General features: G+C 30.5%; 1 protein-coding gene across 1 annotated transcript; it reads left to right on the top strand.

The window, feature by feature from the left end:
- Window positions 1–18,896: 18,896 nt before the first annotated feature.
- HELRODRAFT_162031 (hypothetical protein) lies at window positions 18,897–19,891 on the top strand (the record flags this gene model as incomplete). The annotated part of the gene is made up of 3 exons (XM_009024359.1): window positions 18,897–18,977; window positions 19,270–19,378; window positions 19,710–19,891. The coding sequence occupies 3 exons, from the start codon at window positions 18,897–18,899 to the stop codon at window positions 19,889–19,891; spliced, it is 372 nt and encodes a 123-aa protein (XP_009022607.1).
- Window positions 19,892–20,481: the final 590 nt, after the last annotated feature.

The following is a 20,481-nucleotide window of genomic DNA, read 5'->3' as shown; positions in this document are numbered from 1 at the left end:
CAAACATAGACATGCATGCAACATAGACATAGACATGCATGCAGCATACAAATGCAAACATTCAACAGTCGCACCTAGAGGCAGTAATAAAACTAAATATACAAACCCTCAAGCAGACCACACTGCAATCAATCATACAAACAAAAATACTAACATACATACAAACAAACATATAAACATACGAACATACAAACAGACATACACACAAACATAACAAACAGACATACAAAAGATGCACACATTAAAGCTGGCTACCTTCTTACCTTACCTATGGATGCATACAAGCTGTCGCCTTGCATTGTTAGATGGATAGATTTTTTTTTATCTACCGTGTATTTAGCTTAGACGGAAGAGTGTTTGACATATATTATGTGCATGTGTGTGTGCGCGCGTGTGTGTGTTTGTTTGTTTGTGTGTGTGTCGTGTTGTTTGTTAACAGTGTGTGCTTGTTTGTGCTTTTTTTTGGTTTTTTTGTGTGCAAACAAACGTGTATGTGTATATTTGTACTTGAAAAACTAAGAATGTTGGAAAAAAACTCCAACAGTGAATCGAGAATAAGCAAAATAAAAAAAATGTGACAGTAAATAAAATTGGGAAAGAGAGAAGGAAAATGACCAAACAATGAAATTGAAAAAAATAATAAAACTGAATGAAAAAAAAATGCAAAAAAGAGTTAAATATAGAATGACAGATGGAAACAAAATAGAGAAGATGAATAAATGAAGAACATTATGCTGAAAAAATAACATTTATCAATGTTATCATATAGAAATATTTTCATTGTTGTCATCTTTTTTGAAATATTAAAACGCCATGACAAATTTATCATCACGATTGTTCTCATTATCACCATCATCAATCATCGTCATCATTCTCCTTCTCCTCATCATCATCACCATATTCATCATCATCATCGCCATCATCACCATCATCACCATCATCACCATCACCATCATCACAATCATCGTCACCGTTGCTGCACATCACCCTCTTTCTACATCTTCACTTTCTCATAAATCAAGCCCATTAGAAACATCATTAACACTTTTCATTCTTGTAATCATTATCAAGTTATCACCATCATTTCTTCATCATCATTCTTCCATCATCATTCTTTAACAAAGATGTATGCATATATGTGTACATAGATGTATATATATATATTCATCATCATTTTTCCATCATCTCTTTCCTACCATATTTCTTTTAGCATCAACATTTATCATTGACAACATTATTAACATGTCTTTTTTATTATCACAGATATTTTATTATTTAAAATAAATGGCCAATATATCCATCCTCAACCATCATCACCATTAACATCCAGATCATCAATATCATCACCAATATTATCATATTCATTACCGTTATCAACATCACTATCGTTGTCATCAAACTTAGTATCATAAACTCCATCACAATCGTCATCATCATCTCATCATCGTCATCAACATTATCATTATCATCATCACCATTATCATCATCACAATTGTCATTGTCCTCATCATCATCATCCTCATCATCACTACCGCCATCATCATCATCGTCATCATCGTCATCTTCATCATCTTCAGCATCATCACCACAAAACAGACCACCATAACATCATCGCTTCATATTTCATCATACGATACTTATTTCAACCACGTTAACAACTGCAGCAGAAACAATATGGGAACGCATAGAAACATGGCGCGAAACTTTTAATAGACCTTTTATGGAGTTATTATCATTTGTGTATATACGTGTATAGAGTATTGTATATTGTGTAATGTGTATTTGTGTGTGTGTGAGTGTGTGTGTGTGTGTGTGTGTGTGTGTGAAGTGTAATAAAGTGCGTATTATAATAGTATCAGCATATTAGTATGTGCGTATTCTTATGCGTGTATTAGCGGATAAATACATAAACATCCCGCAACAAATCACCCAAAATACACTACAAACATTTGCGTGGAGAAGGTGAAGAAGCATCATGCACGTCAAAAATACATTGCTCTATTTAGGTAAATATTGTAGGCAATTAATCTAAATATAGGCAAGGTTCTATTATATATCCATTATTCCACGTTAAAACATGGATAATTTATAAACGTATACACACACACACACACCACACACACACACAACACACACACACATGCAGAGACACACACGTGCCTGGCTTATACTTACTTGGAATTATTTTTTAAACTTGAATTTTAAAAGTTTTGAAAAATATTACAGGCTACTTAAGAAGAGGAGTATGATATATATGCAGCGGCTGCTTTCAGTAACTCGCCAATGCAATTATTCCATTTCTTCTTATCTATTTTTTCTAAAGAAAGAAAAATAAAGAGAGAGAGGGAGAGAGAGAAAAAGAGAGAAACATACACAGGTTTATAAATACTTACAAACATGAGCCCAGATAAACTCATATATATATTGATATAAATTAGCATTTAGACTACCAGACGACCACCTTAACCAACCAACCAACCACACACACACACACACACACACACACACACACACACACACACACACACACACACACACACACACTAACGTACCATTATTAATACAAACTGAAAGACATTTATGAATATAAATGCAAATTCTGAAGACAAGGGAGAAAAAAAAAGATAAAAAGATCAATACATGAAATACGCAATCACAGAAATAAATCAAAATTATACCAACATTTGCATCAAACAAGAATACGAAAAAATTTTCACCATACAAACATTTATATAAAACCCAGAGCAAATTTACTACATGCACACTTTACAGACACATATACAAAAGCACATACACATCAATCGAACAAACATGAAAAGGAAAAAGAAACATAAAATATATAACAATCAAACAATGATACAAACGAACGAACAACAAGCAAACAAGCATACAAACAAACATACAAACAAACAAACATACAAACATACAAACATACAAACAAACATACAAACAAACAACAGCCACTACAAACAAACAAACCCACCAACCTTCGAGTTGTTCCGCCGAAAATTTTTGACTCTGGCAAGCAAAAAAAAATATAAATAGAAATTTAAAAATTGTTAAAACTCCATTAATTTAACGATGCTAATAAAGATAAAAATATAAACAGCAAAATGCAATTAGCTAAACAGCCAGAAAATATAAAGAAACAAAAAAAGAAAAATAAACATGGAAAACTTCCATTGTGACATTAAACAGTTGCTGCTACTGACAATAAACTCTGCAGACGTAATTTTTCATAAAAAAAAACTCACTTTGAAAAATTTTCTATTTTTGGGAGTTAGTATACGCTGTTTTGTGTGTGAATGTGTGTAAGTGACGTTGAAACTACAGGAAATGATAGAAATATTGAAAATTGATACAAATATTGATACAAATTTGAATAAAACACCAAGCGATAGTCTCAATATGTGAATTAATTAGTGTTAGATCAGGTGAGAGTAGAGAACATTTTTTTTTGCGACAAATCACATTTCAGGCTTGTTACAGCGGTTCCTGCGAGTTTGTGGGATGGAGAATATTCAACTGAATGCCATCGTGTGCAACCAACGACAGATCAAAGTGTTCAACCATTTGTTACTCGATGTTTGACTCTTCAGTATCATTCATCATGTTTTGGTTTTAACGTGTGTGTATGTCTATTTGTATGAGTGTGTTTGTGAGTGTCTATGTGTATGTGAGTTTTTCTAAGTTTGTTTGTAAAATATGAGCTTAAACTTTCCCGAGGTTCGCGCAAGTTTAAATCAATATAATGTGATTGTTTGTTTTTGGAAACTTACAACTAATATTGATATTATTTTTTTTTACAAATTCTGCTGGATATAAAGAACACAGACATTGTGTACGGGAATACGCATAACTCAATGCCTCAAGCACGTAGCATGCGACAGATGGGATTCTTTTGCATTTGATCCCAGTCAACGCATGTCACCAATCAAACATCTCCATTCGAAAATATCCTTGAAGATATTCAAAAAAACCAGTGACCGATTGATGCACAATTGTTCTAGGTAATGAAGGATTTTAAACCTTCTGCTTGAGTTTTGAGAAAAATAACACTGAGCGGTTTTTCAAATTTCAAATGCAAACGCTGTAGTTTTCAAAGAGTACAGACATGAACTCCATTTCTAAAAAACGCCAAAAAATTGTCTCATGTTGACATCGACAATAAACAAACATCTTTTTTTGCAGCAACATAGTTGCACAAAATTCTGATTTTAAAAGTGAAATCACAAGAATCAACATCGCCATACCACAATGGTATACGCCATACCACAACCCGGTTCCGATAGCATTCGTTCAGAAAGCAGCAAAAGAAACACCATCAAAGTAATAGTTTCTAATAAAAAGTTTACAGTTGAAATATTCAGAAAACTAACCAACCATATCTACAGTACCAGGGAATTGATCAATGGCCAAATATCGTCTATTTATCGAATACAGACTTCATCAAATATTTCTTAGAACGTAAAGTCTCGAATTCCTCTGATCCATTATTGTTAATCATCAATCTACAAAATAAGGATGGACAAAAATTTTCTCGTTCGAAAATTCAAAAAGCTTAAAAGACTAAACAAAATTGTAGGGCCTGGTTTAAAAAAACTTTTTTTCTACAACTTGCTACAACTTTCGGCACATAATGGAAAACTTGTTGGATAATAAGTTGGAGAGAAAATGGGCGTCCAGGTTTAGGCAGCACATCGTTAGGAAGATTTTTTTTCTTGTACATTACAACAATTTATTATGCTTAAAGATAAGATTTTTATGATCTTGATTTGTTGGTTTGCAAATGAGATTTCATAAAATCAACGATTATAGTATTGTTAACTTATGTTTTTTGCCAAATACTTGTGATTTTTCGAATTTGTCTGAAAAGAACTTTCTATGTTTTGTGGTGATTCAAGCGATTATTTTTCTTCTTTCTACGCTTATAACTCTCAATTATATTCACCCATCTCTGCGTTTTTGCTTCTGATTCTTCCTAAATACAATTTTGTACGAAATGTTTCATCATATGTCTGTGTTAATTTGAAAGTTTCCAATTACGAGGTGAATCAGATTTTGTCATTCGTTTGTTTTGTGCGTGTACTATTTTTTCCTCAAAATTTCAAAATCACAATATTTTGTTTATCCGCAATCAGTTTGCTTTGAACAATAATCTCTAAAATGATGAAAAAATGTCTTTATTTGTAATTATAAATGATATTATTTGTTTTTATAAAAATTTCATCGTTAGGAATGTTTGGGTTTTTAACAATTTTGTGCTTCTATTGTTAACGTGTTTTTTACCAGTGGAAACAAATTTTTCATTGCTATTGGAGCTGGAGTTTTTGTACTAAGTTAAAATCTTGGTATTTCTGTTTTTAAAATTTCTCTCTCTTTCTCTTTCTCTCTCTATCTATCCATATATATATATATATATATATATATATATATATATATATATATATATATGCACGCATAGATATATTCATGCGTACATATAAATAAAGTTACACAATAAACAAGCGCTGTTTAATTTAGAGTCTGGCATGTCCTGGCATGCATAAAATGCGTCAACTCGTATACGCACCTTTCATGTTCTCACGCGAGTATGAAAAATGCAGACACAAACTTGAGTATGCATGCAAACCTACGTACGAACAAACACGCACGCACTCACGCACGTATGCACGCATGCATGAATGCGTTCGACTGGTCTTTTTAACGTTAGATGCAATTAACATGCACACAAGTCTCAATCAATAAACAATGAGACGACTGAAGGTTGTACAAATGTATGCATGTTTGTTTGTTTGTTTGTTTGTATGTATGTATGTATGTTTGTTACTATGATTGTTGATATGTTTTTGATGACATTTCTTGTTTGCTCTTGTTTGTTTGTATGTATGTAGCGTGTTTTTTTTTAAATAAATGTGACCATGAATATTTGAAACACATTTGGTCGCAAGCGTTATGTTGAAAAAGTTGTTGCTTCATAACAATGTGAGCATGGGTTGTGAGCGAATGTTTCATTATATGCATCCCACTGCTCTTTCATTTTAAACTCTACATTTTTCAAGTTATTAAGTAAGCTGGTGATGGATATTTTGCGGAAGAAAACATCTTATAAATACAAATAATTATAAATTTTAAAAATTGTTTTGTTACTTATTTCAATAATTTGAATAAGTATTTCAAAATGTATTCAAGATATAACGAAGATTCCGTACAAAATAAACAATACTAAGAAAGCAATGGAATTTAAAAATAAATGTTAGTAGTTGTGGATTTGTGTGAACGTGTTTGTTTGCATGTTTGCTGTCTCACTCATGTTTCATGATGTCGTGTTCAATTTCACGTATTAATGTCCGTTTGTGTGAATCTAAATTTGCCTGAGCGTGCAATGTATAACAACAATTCAGATGTACATATAAACAAACATAACATAGGTACAATACAACGGCACCCTCTCAAGATGACAGTAACATATGTTGAATGATATGTGAACATATGTTCATGTGAATTACATTTGTTAGCGAACCTCAGTCGAACGTACAAATACAACAACAACATCCATGGTTAACATGCAGCCATGTAGTTGTGTACATCGTTGCATGCTTTTCTCTTATATATCTCATGTGCACACGTTTTTAGGTTAAACAAGGAGAGATGAAGAAATCTAGTAATCAATAATTTGCGCGCTTTTGCCTTCTTGTTCTAAGTTCCTTTGTTGCATCATTTCTGTTAAATGCAATTCATATTACATTATCTGGTAGTTGTAATAAATGAAAACTATTATTCGTCAACAAAATATGCTTGAATATGTTTGTCAGATATTTAAGGGACTTGATTTTAGACACAAATTGGAAATCTTACTAGTTGAATTTTTATATAATAAACTTTTTATTCATTTATCTTCCAATTATTTCCCCATTCATCGTTCAGTTACTTACATTGATATTTCCATGAAATGAAACAGATCCAACATCCAACCACATTTTTTTTCTTACTTGCCTTTTTATGTCCTTTTTTTGTTTTTTGTTGGTTATTATAAAAAAAAAACTTATACTGAGAAAAAATATAGATAAGCGAAACGAAAAAATCAATTTAATGGGCGGTTTTCATTCGCAAACGATTGAAACACAATCCAATGGAACTAAGAAGCATTAAAAAAATGTTTGAACTCAACTGAACTGAATGAAGCCCGCCCAAATTACTACATTTCCATCAGTACGAATGCAGACTTACTCGCTAACGAAGTTCGTTTATGTCATTTAGAAATAAAAGTACTCGAATGTTTTCAAGGATGTTGTAAGCACACGTGGATGGGAGAAGACCTACATTTTAATCATCATTAGAATGAAAAAAATTTATAACACAAACAAACTTTTAAATACTTTATAAACTTTTGTATGTACACGTAAGTATGTATGTGTTGTATTCATAACTATACAAACGTTAAATAAATTAAGTTTCACGTATTTAAATATTGAAATAGGCAAAAACAAAAAATTATATATACATGAAATAACAAAGAAATATATATACATAAATACATGAGAAACGTATGTACTGGTGTGCAGAATGCTGACGTACATGAACGCAAAGACCGTATGTTGGTTGGTCTCATCTCTTTACAATCAATACATTTCATGTTCGTAAAAATAGATTTTTTCTCATTATTTACATTTGAATGCGTTTATGAATTAAACGGTGAATGAGATGGTGTGTACTGATGTGTCTAAGTAACTTTGTACTCCTTGTAAGACTACGTACAACATGCAATAAAGAACACATGTGCGCGCAGATGACTTCAAGCACATAAAATCTAAAATACAAATTATACAAACTTAAAAACTTGCACCACCAAACAGTGGCAAATCTAGACAAGGTGACGGAGTGTCAAAATTGTAAAATTTTGAAATTAGGCGAGGAGCTAAAAAAGTAACCAAATGTTCCAATTGTGACTAAAATTAGCTGCTACTTTTTTCCTTATCCCTTCAATTTTGGTCAATTTTGTTCTTAAAAACGGGGTTTACCTGTCTAATAACTAAGTTTTACTGACTTGTGATAATAACACTGCTCAAAAGGGAATCCCCTTCCCAGATGCGCCCCTGTCACTGAACACATGAAAACGCAAATTCAAACTAAATGTTATGATTGCATGAATGCACACAACGTTATACAAATGTACAGCAACATGTTGAAACTTATAAAATCGCATGATACGTGTGTTTGCACGCAAAATCATAAAAAAGCATACAGAAGCCAGAGCGTAGAAAAACATACAAAAACAGAGAAACGCAAGTAAATGCGTACAAGAGTATAAAAATGCAGACAAAAGTATCACGCACAACCTTATGATTGCATCCGAAGGCATACAAATGCATACGGAAGCAAGTTTGCGCTGCAGCCAAGGTAACAAAAATTCATGAGATGATCCCGTGAGCAATGGACATTTTGGAAGACTTTTCCTTCGGCACGCACGCACATACAAAAATATGTATATTATTATGTATGTATTTTAAGTATGTATATATATATATATATATATATATATATATATATATATATATATATATATATATATATATATATATATATAAGTATGAAAATATGTCAAAAGTATGGAAGTATATGGATACAAAGTTTACAATGTCATACAAAGTTATTTAGAATTGTATTTATACGTTCAACATAGTAAAGTATTTTTTTTACGGAGTAATTGAAAAACTATGACGAATACGTTTAACCAAAAGTTTTTAACATCTGCCTCAACAAATAAAAATGATTGAAAACAAAAAAAATAACAAAAATAACACACATAAATCTAGAAAAGGCAAATGAAATAAAGATGAAAATATAAAAATAGGATGCTGTGTATGTATGCATGCAGGCAGTTTATTTAGCTTGCAACGAAACGCTAATCTAATGAATTATTGTTTGCGTGCGTTTCTTTTATCATTGCATCTGTATTTCCTTCTATCTCTAGCATTATTCCTATTTTTTTTCTATGACTATCTTTGCTTTTTTGTGTGCTTTTATATTTTTAAACTTTTGTTTCACTCATATTTGGTTGTGTTTGTGTTAAATTGTAGGCATGCATTGCATTGAACCAATGTTAGAACATTCTCAAGTGTGTGTTGTGTTGTGTATGGCGTGACCTGAAATAACATGCCCATATTGATTACATTAATTCTCATTTTCATGTAAATTTTCTATTATTTGGAATTTATTTTTAAAAGAACAAATATTTGCAATTAAATTTGTGATTGTTGTAATTGTTGATTTGACACAGAACAACAATTCATCGTTTGTTTAATGTGTGTGTTGATCGTTTGTTTTGTCATATTTGATTTTTTTTTAAATACTGTGCAAAAATTAGTATTGATATAAATAAAATTGATATAAATAAAATTTATTTATTATATAAAATAATAAGAAACATAATTTTTAAAAAGTTTTGTTTGAGACATTTATTTAAAAATTAATTCAACATTGCAAGTGTCTTATTTTATAGCTCTATCTTTCTCGCGCGTAGACTTTGAGATTTTTTTGTCAAATAATGAATTTTGCAAAGGAAAACCAATTATATTCTCGCAAAAATTTTCTCAAGTAATTGAATAAAAATTTTTAAAATTTTTTCAACGTTGTGTAAATCTAGGTTTTCACCAATTTAATAATTATAAAAATATTTTTTCGTTTTTTTATGTCTCTCCGTTCTTATTTTTTTATGGCCCTTACATTCTAAGCTTGTAAACATTTTCAGCATAATATAACACAACTATTCTATGGTTCACATTTTGGCTTTCATTAAAAATGCTCCTAGACTGCCATTCAAAACGCGAAAAATTCCAACAACTTTTTTACTTTCCGTCGACAAAAACAAGAGGAGAAAAAGAGCTTTTTATATGTACGCTGGCCTCGGGCGTCTCAGAAGCAACTGTCCTTGCAAGACTTTATAAATCACTTCCTCCTCGTTACCGCTGCTGTTTCGCCTGTGCACTGCATTATTTTTATCCTAAAAATGTTAAGAAAAATATCTGTCGTAACTTCAGCTGAGTATTATTTTTTTTTTGTTTTTTTAAAAACATAAAGATAATTTTTCAAAAAATGTATATTTACTCATCCATTTCAGCTACCGATTATTAAAAAAATACTTATCAATTTATAAATTATAGGCAAAAGATGAGTATGAATAAAAAATATTATGCCAACAAATTCATTTTAAATTCTTGAAAGCGTTTAAAATTTTTGAAACAATTACAAAAAATGAACATAATATGAAACTCACTAATTTGTAAAAAAAAATGTTGGACTAACCATTTTTTCAATGAAATATTTGCGTTTCGTTGATAGAAAAAAAACTTCAAAGATAATTTCAAAAGTAGAAGCAGCAGTTCGTTCGGCAAACTATCAGTTAATAATTATTTTTGAAGTATTTTCTGTTTAATATGTTCGACTGATATAAAACCAACGCAATTGGCAATCAATAAAACAAACGAATGAATGTTTATACGTGGCTAAACGGTTACTATTATAACAAACATTAACAGTACACAGCTATATATTATTGCAACTATGTATTACAGTTATTTTATTATCGACAAATTATATATTTGTAACAATTAAAAAGATTTTCACAATTAATTTAAAAAAAATATCTTGCTAGTTGGCAGGACAGAGTATCATGAAATGGAGTTAAGATTCTTTCTCTCTCTCGAGTGGCTTGTTAAGTTGCATTTGCACGGAGTGTGCGTGCGTATGCAAATAGGGGATGGACAGAATGTGTGTAATGTTTGTTAACTGGAAAGAATTGGAATTGAATGTGGTATAGCGCGTTAAGATTTTTCTTATTTAGTGAAACGTGTTTTGTTTGAAAGTTTGAAAATTTTCTCAAAAATGTAGAAGATAATGAAGTCAAATATTTTATAATTGTCCTTTTTAATTTATAGATACACGTATGTATTGTTCATATGCCTACATACATATTTGTTTGTATAAATATATATATATATTTATATAATATATAAACGGATTTATACTATATAAATTAGATATTTATACACATATATAAGTGTGCGTGTATATATATATATATATATATCTATATCTATATATATATATATATATAGTCGGCAGGTAAGATGGTCAGCTAGTGTGGAAGCAAACGCATGCTCTCATATAAATTTATATATCTTCATGAATAAATGATAAATATAATAAATAATAAAAAAAATAATAAACATTTTATAGGCATTTAAATAAATGAGAATAACAATAATAATAATAAGAAGAAGAAGAAGAAGAAGATGATGAAACTGACACAACAACAGAATGTAAGGTAAAAGAGTGGTAGTGGAAGTTGGAAACTTTTTTTACAATTAAGCGATCTATAGATGTTTCATTTCAACTTTAATGTTAATGATAATTAATTTATTTATTAAAAAAAAAATTATTACTACAAAATCAAGGTGAATTGAGATTATTACGAATTAAGTACTTTGCACAAATCATAACCAAAAACGACAAATAAACAGTAATTATAACGCTTCTTTTAAAAAAGTTAAATAAATATTATTATACAGAAAATAATTATGATTAAGATTAGAGAGTTATTCATGACGAGAGTATTGACAATGTCGTTGTAAATGTTGTTGTCAAATTGATTGGAATGATGTCAGAGTGTTGACAGATGGATGATTGTGTGTTTGTGTTTGTGTGTGTGTGTTTGTGTGTGTGTGTGTGTTTGTTTGTGTGGTGTGTGTGTAAAAAAAAGAGAGAGAAAGTGAAGAAGGACAGTTGGCTAAATGTGTGTGTGTATGCGTGTGTGTATGTATGTGTGTATGTATGTGTGTGTGTGTATGTTTGTGTGGTGTATGTGTAAGAAAGAGAGAGAGAGAGAGAAAGAGAAAGAGAGGGAGAGAGTTATTTCACTGGTGCTGTATCAACCCACTAATAGTTTTTTGGTACAATTGCGATGTAAGAATAAAAGTGTTAATTTGTAAATTATATGAATTTGCTCGGTGATGAAAATGTTTAGAGAATGATCATGAAGACGATGATGATGACGACATCACATAACTTGCATTGTTATCTTGTTTACATGTTTGTATACCATGTATCAGCATGATGAGTTTGTCTTTCCACTTAGAATGATCACATCGAGTTAATGTCTTGCTATTGTTTTTGATGTTGTAGCTGTTGTTTTTTAGTGTTGTTGTATATTGTTGTGACAAACAAACACAGACACACAAACAAACAAACAGACCCTAACAAACAAACAAACAAACACACATAGATATATATATAAATTTAATAAATATATTTAGAAAAAATTAAATATGAACGAGAAAAACAATTTACTTAGGTGAACCAAATTAAATTTTTCAAAAACTGTCAAGTTTTATAATTGAAATTTTCAACGTAATAATTAACTGGAAATTTAAATTGGAAGCAGAAAATTTTATTTTGAAACATATACACACACAGAAACACAGACACACACGAGCACACACCTATATTGATATACAAACACACACACAAACACACACACACACACACACATATATATATATATATATATATGTATATATATATATATATATATATATATAACAATATGTATTTATATATAAGTACATAAATACTATATATTTATCTATATATCTTATTACGTTTTTATTAACTTTATTCAATTTCTCCTTTCTACAACTGAAAAAATACCAAAAAACTTGAAAATATAAAACTAAAAAAGTCAAAAATAATTTGTGAAACAAAACATATCCTATTCCATAAAGTTAAAAATCTCCCTAAAGCATGCAAAACTACCAGAAAAATTTTTGTATTTATTCTTTGTTTAAAAATTTTTTTGTATCTCTACCTACATATATTTTGTTAGCATTTTTTTGCTATACCTTTCCTATTATTACTACTTTTAATATTTAGTAATAATACATACAGGAACGGTTTTTATGGTTTGGTTTGTATGTGTCAGACATTGTTTTTTTGCATCATAGTTTGGTGTGTGGTGCTATATCAGCTTTGACTAATCTTTTCACATTATCTAAATTATCCTGTGAAAACTATATAAAAGTGGAAAATAAATAAAAGTACATCAAACCAACTTTACAAACCACAAACAAAGGAGTAAATGAATGGTTTTACTAGTTTCATACAAATAAATTCAAATTATATACAGTACATAAATACAAAATACGCTTATATTGCTTGATAAATACACGTGCACACACACATACGCACCTAACACACACACACACACATCATTGTGGTTTGTTAAGTTTGTTTAGTGTTTATTTAGTGTACTTTTACATCTTATATTATAACTGTGAGTTTGTGTATTTATAATTATTTATAATTGCATATATTTATTCAATTTTTTCTTCTGTTTGTGAGTACGTGTGCATACGCCTACTTCAGCTCTAATTCAAGAAAATGATTAATTTGATAATTATATTTGAATGCATTTTTATACGCAAATAAAAATTAAGAACAAAAAGCTCCTGAAAAATAAAATTTTTTCTATGGAACAAAAAAAATACTTGTCTTTTGATAAATTTTAAAATTTTGGTAAACAATTCCTAAAACTTCATAACCACTTGACATGAAAACAACAACAATGTTGAATTATACCCGTACCGTTAAAATTAATTTCATCCACAGCCAAACTGACCGAAATTTTTTTTTATTGAAGCAACTCAACATGAATTTCATTCAAAATCGACAAAATTTTTTCACTTATCGTTGTTGTTCCTCTCAAATCATCAATGTCATTTTGTTATACTTATCTAGCATTACTTAAATATTTACATTTTACTGGCAGTAGCAAAGATGCAAGAGAACAAAGAAAAATATAACCATCTTTAACATTATAACATCAAGACATTAACATTACCATCAGCAAGACTTTAGCATTATCATCAGTAATTAACATTACCATTATCAATACTGTCATTACGCTAAATAGCAATTATGAGAACAACAACAAAAGCAAAAAGAGCGCCGACATTAATAACAATCACAGCAACGCGAACAAGACCAACAACCTCAACAACAACAAAATGTTTTCATCGTGTAATTTTAAGTTGAAAGATTTTCAATATCTTTTCATGAACGCCATGCACACCTCATCATCATCATCATCGTCATAGTTTTCACCATCATCACTATCATCAACAATATTATCATCATCGTCGTCGTCGTCATCATCATTGTCGTCATCATTATCATGAGATGAGAACAACATTATCGTTACCATTATAATTATTAATTTCATCATAATCTTCATCATCAGTATCATCATCATCCTCACCACCATCATCATCGTTATCATTTTCGTCATCGTCCTTTACCGTTAAAATTATCATCGTCAGCGATGATTTTAAAATTAGTTTCATTATCATTGTATGATTGCTTCATTACATTTCACGCTGAATTAATCACATTTTCAAAAAAAACAGCATCATGTAATATAGGTAAACAACATCAACAATAATGACATTAACAATAAAAACATCAAAAGAAACAACATCAATAACAACAACAGTTTAATGACAACAACAACAACAACATTAACAGCAACAACAACAACAACATCAACAACAACAACATTAAAAGCAACAGCAACAACAACAGCAACAACAACAGCATCGGTAATAAAAACGACAAATCAACTAATCCAATGATCCCGTCGAGAACAAAATTTCAGCAAAAATGACCACCAGAACAACATTAATAACTTTTCAACAGCAACAACATTAACAACAACAACAACAACAACGACATCAACAGCAGCAGCATCAGGCAGCAATACCATCAAAGATATTAACAAAGTTAACATCAAGATCTTCTTCGTCATCAACAATTATCAACATCAACAACAATTTGAAATGACACAATTCGAATCTACTATAGCATCTGAATAGGACATTAATGACAGCAACAATAATAAAAACGCCAACAGCACCGCCGAAACGACAAAACAAAATAGCATAAACAAGAAGCATAGCAAAGACGTGTAAATCCACAATATATTTAGTAATTCTTTGTATGTTGGCTGGATGAATAAACATCCCACACACGTTCATCTTTATTTTCGCTCACACTTAAGACCTGCCTACCTACGTTCACCTGCACGCATCTGCATATTTTATTTTGCGCATAAATTCATACTCGTATAGATAAATACTTTTTGGGTCTATTGTTTTACACATGTGACGTTACGTGCCTAGTGTTGCAAATTTATAAGTTTGAAACAGAAAAATTTGCGTATAGAGTTCAATGTACATCCGTTCATTTTATTTTGCTTTCATATTAATGATGCAACATGTCACGTCAAATATTTGGACCTATCCATATAATTGCATGTAACTTTCTACCATTGTTTCATTTGCAAATCATCTATTGATGTTTTCTTCATATGAGTACGGTTACATTTTTCAAGCTGGCTCTTATGTGCAGTATTCTTGCAGGTCTTTATATTTTTTTTTACAAAAATAGGTATTTTTTTTATATTCTTGTACATACACACTTGTTTTTTTCTTCTAACTCTGTTTGAATATGTCGTGCCCATCTGTGTAGCTTCGTGTGTGTGTGCATGCTTGTGCGTGTGTATGTGTGCGTGCGTGCATCAGCTGACAAGCGCCATTGGGTAAACATTTTTAAATCTGCGGGGAATTCATGGAAACTCGAAGTCATTCGGATAATCGTGAAGAAGTCGCATTAGAAATTATGTCAACAATTTTTCCAACTCAATTTGCGTGAATTTCCATTTCCATCCGATGCAAACACATTTTTCCTGTTTGAAAAAAAATTGAGATGAATATCTGATTTAATATATGCGAGAGGAGGTTGAAAGATTACAAGGCTAACAGGACCTGATGCGTCCGTGACATCTCATGTTTTCTTCTCCTTTCATCTTCAATTCTATCTTGATCGTGTCAAATCACGTGATGCCTCATCATCATCTAAATCATCATCATCACCTAAATCATCATCATCATTATCATCATCATCGTCATCATCAACAACAATATGCACTCATTATCATCGACAAATGATAAAAACATTTATCGCCTATTAAAACAACGCTTATTTGTGTATATGTATGTGTATTTTTTTGTTTGTATGTTTGTGTAGATGTATGTGTAGTGTATGAGTATGTTTTTGTGTGTTTGTCTGTTTGTGTATATGGATATACAAGTGGCGTACATCAGCTGTCTTGCTAAAGTTGATGTTTCTATTTTGGCGGGAACATCATCTGAGGCAGAGTGCATCGTAAGCCATCTTACAATCGTAAGCCATCGTAAGACAATCATGAAACATTTTGTACCTACAGCTAACTCTAAATAATTTACCTGTTTTCGTTTTTCATTATATCATTTATATTTTTTCAACATTCTGATATTTATATTTGTGAATAACTTTTCTTACAAAAGATATAATCGACGTTTGATTGGCTGAGACTTTCATGTGATGCTTGTGTTCTGGAAATTTATTTCTTGATACACGCACATCACATGTGAAGTTGTACCATAATGGAATAGCTAACATTGAGTTTATACGGCAATAACGTTCAAATATAAGTAATCATAATAGTATTATTTCTTCGTAATCTTCAAATAATGGGAATGACGAAGAGGTAAGAGGCATACACCTGGCATCACGTGCTTCATAATTCCCTGAACGACGGACTAAATGTTGGAGTGATGGGAAAGATAGAAGGAAAAAATAATAAAATAATTGAATGCACGTAAACGGATGAATGAACGAGAGAATGAATGAACTGAGAGTCGCACGAATCCATGAACGAAAGAACGAACGAACAAACAAACGAACGAACGAAGAAGTAAATGAATGAATAATGAACGGATTGATTTTGTAAAACATTGTGAATGATTAAAATATTGTTAAATGAGTGAAGGATTGATTAAACAAATGAAAGATTATGACGAAATCGAAATAATTGAGTGAATAAGTGCATGAATGAATGAAGACCAAATGAATAAATGTATGAACGGACAAAAAGATGAAAGAACAAATAACTCTATGAGTGAACTAGCCACTGATATTATGTACATACACGCATTACACATGCACACACACACGGGCACGCGCACACGCACACACATGTGCACACAACACAACTGCACAGTACACAGAAATTTGTGTACATTTCACAACGAACGTCTTCGTCTTCATAAGCTGCCGACGTCGCTTGCTGCCTTGTTAGAATAAAAATGAATGGATGGATGAATGAACGAACGTGTGGACGGACGAATGAATGAATGAATGATCGAATGTACGAATGAATGAACGGCAGGTGAATTAATGAAAGTGTGAGCGAAGAGAGACAAAAAGGATGTGAGTGGCGATTATTTCATGAAGGAAGGTAGGAGCGAACGTTCTTGCCTGCCAGTCTGTTTGCAAGTAATTTTGTGAACAAATGGAGCAATTAGTGCCTGATGTAAATGGGCGTTCGTCATCGAGCAAATGAATAGAGGAAGTTTTCAGCATTTTTTCCATTTTTAAAATTTATTTTTAGAAGTTGGGAGAAGAAATAATTTACCGAACTGAAAATTTTTATTTTGTTATTTATGAAAATAGTTCATCTAATGAATTTTTGAAATAAATGACCACTGGTTAATAATAAAACAAAATGAATTTGGATGAATGTTTCTAGAAAAGCGATTAATATTCCAGTACAATTAAAAACATAAAGCTCAAACGCACTGCAGGTACTCATTCTTTGAAAATAAAAATTATCTTAAAAAGTCCTCAAAACCGAAAAACTGTTCGCTCTGCAAATTTTTTCCACTCTGCTTTCGCTCGCTAATCCTTCCTCTTGACATACCAATGATTGATGGCTTGATTAAGACAGTTATACGTCTCTGAATATATTTGAATGTCTTGCAAACCAATGTTACCCAAGAATTAGAGTTTTAGGGTATGTTCCATCATTTATTTGACTGGAAGTTTGCTAAAAATTTTATTAAAACTTCCGAATCATCCGACTTTTATACTTTGAAACCATTTCATTGCTTTGTATAGTTCGTCAGTATGATTGTTTTTTGAGTTTGTTGGATTGAATTGTTTAAAAAAATAATCAGCATTAGATTCATTTTGTCAATCCAATTCCTCCTAACGATTAAACTTTCTCACTAATTAATTTTTAAATGGCAACAAATAAGAAACTATTTTTAAAGGCTTGAAAAATTTTGAAAATTAAATTTTAAAAAATAGCAAAAAATTTACTGGAGAAAAAGTTTTCAAGATGTTTAATTCAATTTTCCGCGAATCCGACACACACGCACGCGCGCACAGACACACACGAAAACACACATCATATATATAGAATATAACATAATGTTATATTCTATATATATGACAAACACACCACACACACACACACACATACATACACAAGCACGGAAGCACACCCACCCACCCGCAATAACACATTTATTTATATTTTATGGCAAATATCTTCAGTATTACAATGAAACTTCATCATTATATTGAAATAATTATCAATTTCAAAAAAGAAAATAAAATGCATTTAAATGTCTTTGCATTCCTCTAATTATATTTCTACAATTAGGTTTCCATAGCTACGGTTTCCATAGCAACGGGTATTTTAGCAGTTCAGAATTTTTTGCAAATTTGTGTTACTTACTCAGATATATTTTGTTTTTAAATGTACTTTCTTTCTTTATTTATTTATTTAGTGTATTTTTGATACTAAATAGGTACATATTTTAGAATATCTTTTAAAATATGGTTCATAATTAGTATGTGTATTTTTGTCTGATTGTTCTCACTAAAAATAAAATTAATACAATTATATTTTATAATACCGATGAATTTTTGTATGATCATTCCAGAGGGAAGAAAGAATGATAAAATACAGAAACACACTTACGGGAAATCTCGGAGTCAAGAGGAAAAGCATGTTATCCAATGAAATCCTCATTAAGGTTCAGTAAGGCTTTCTCTGCAAATTTCAAATCGATTCTTTGGATTTTTGCAATTTTGTTATAATGGGAAAAAACTCATAAATAGAATATTTTCTCAATAGATAAATGCGTTCTGATTTTCAAAATTTTTTAATAAACTATTTTGAATAGTTGTTTAATGATGTACACTTGTTCATTCAAGATCTAGGAAAATTTCAGTCTGAAAACTCAAAAATTTTAATGACTTTCATTTTGAAATTGATTGCAATTTGAAAGTTTTTTTTATAAATATTTAAAATTCTTTCTTAGATAGAGTGAGTTGGGTAAATCTAAACCAAGAGGTTATAGTTCAAACAGTTATCATGGTGGTAATGTGGTGTACGGCAGACCCGGCCCCACCAAACTTTCTGATGTTGCCTCGGGTTCGCCATGTTTTTTCTCTTTTATTTTTATTTTTAATTTAGAGAACTTTTATGAAAATAAAAAAATTTCAATTATTGATTCTGATGTGTGATATATTTGCGCCATATGTGCGGAGTTTGACTTTGCTGGTTAAGTTCTAAGAATAAAAAAGTTAAACTTGAAAGCAAAACAAACATCGTGAAAAATAATGAAAATAATAATCATAAAATAATAATAAAATTAATTTTTACAAATTATTATCATCGTTAAAAATTATGGTTTAATTTTTACTCGTAATATTAAAAATTTATACTTCCGTGAAAAAATTTTAAAACTGTTTCCTTTTTCCAGCTTTGAACTGGCTGGATATCGATGATCAAAAGAAGGTTGACAACGAGGACAAGCACTACAACACTATTAAAAATAAAAATAATAATAAATTCGAAAATGGCAAAATTTTTGGTGCGAAGAAACAGATGAAACCTTGCATATTTGAAACTGATATGTGCCTACTTTGCGTTATCATATTATAAAATTTTAAATTCAAAAAATATTTTTTTTTAAATTTGAATTTTTCACGTCATATTTTTTGATCTCTTTAAGAATTCTCCAACGACGGCACTCTGACATGCACAGACCTGCTTACAAAGTACTTTCAACTTGTCTTCATTCTTTCGCTTGTTCTTATCTTTCTTTCACTCCATCTTCACTTTTTTCCTGGACTTGTCCTTTTCTTTTTTACGAGATTTTATCTCAGTTTTATTTTTCTTTTACAAAAAATTACTTGAAAATTTTATGTTATTTTTTTCTTTTATTTTTCGTTCTAAAGGTCTCTTAATATTATGAATATTTTTCTGAATATTATCAAGTTCTTTGGAGCATTAATGCATTTTCTTCCCAGGCTTATCTCAACTTTTTATAAAAGACTTTTCAATTTTTGAGGTTTTCTTCATAACTGAAAGATGACGATTTATTTTGTAAAACTTGTAAAGTTGGCTCCTACATAATTGCATGTGTCACATTGTTCTGCGTTGACAGCTTTAAGTTTTTTTCATGCGTTTCTTTCTCTTCAATGATTTGCTTAAGTCAGAAAAGTTTTGTCATTTTTTTTTGCTTAGACAAG

This window comes from Helobdella robusta, assembly GCF_000326865.2.
Source record: "Helobdella robusta unplaced genomic scaffold HELROscaffold_4, whole genome shotgun sequence".
Classification (NCBI taxonomy): Eukaryota; Metazoa; Annelida; class Clitellata; order Rhynchobdellida; family Glossiphoniidae; genus Helobdella; species Helobdella robusta.
The sequence above is the reverse complement of the archived record's forward strand: the minus strand, read 5'-3'. Positions and strand labels throughout refer to the sequence as shown.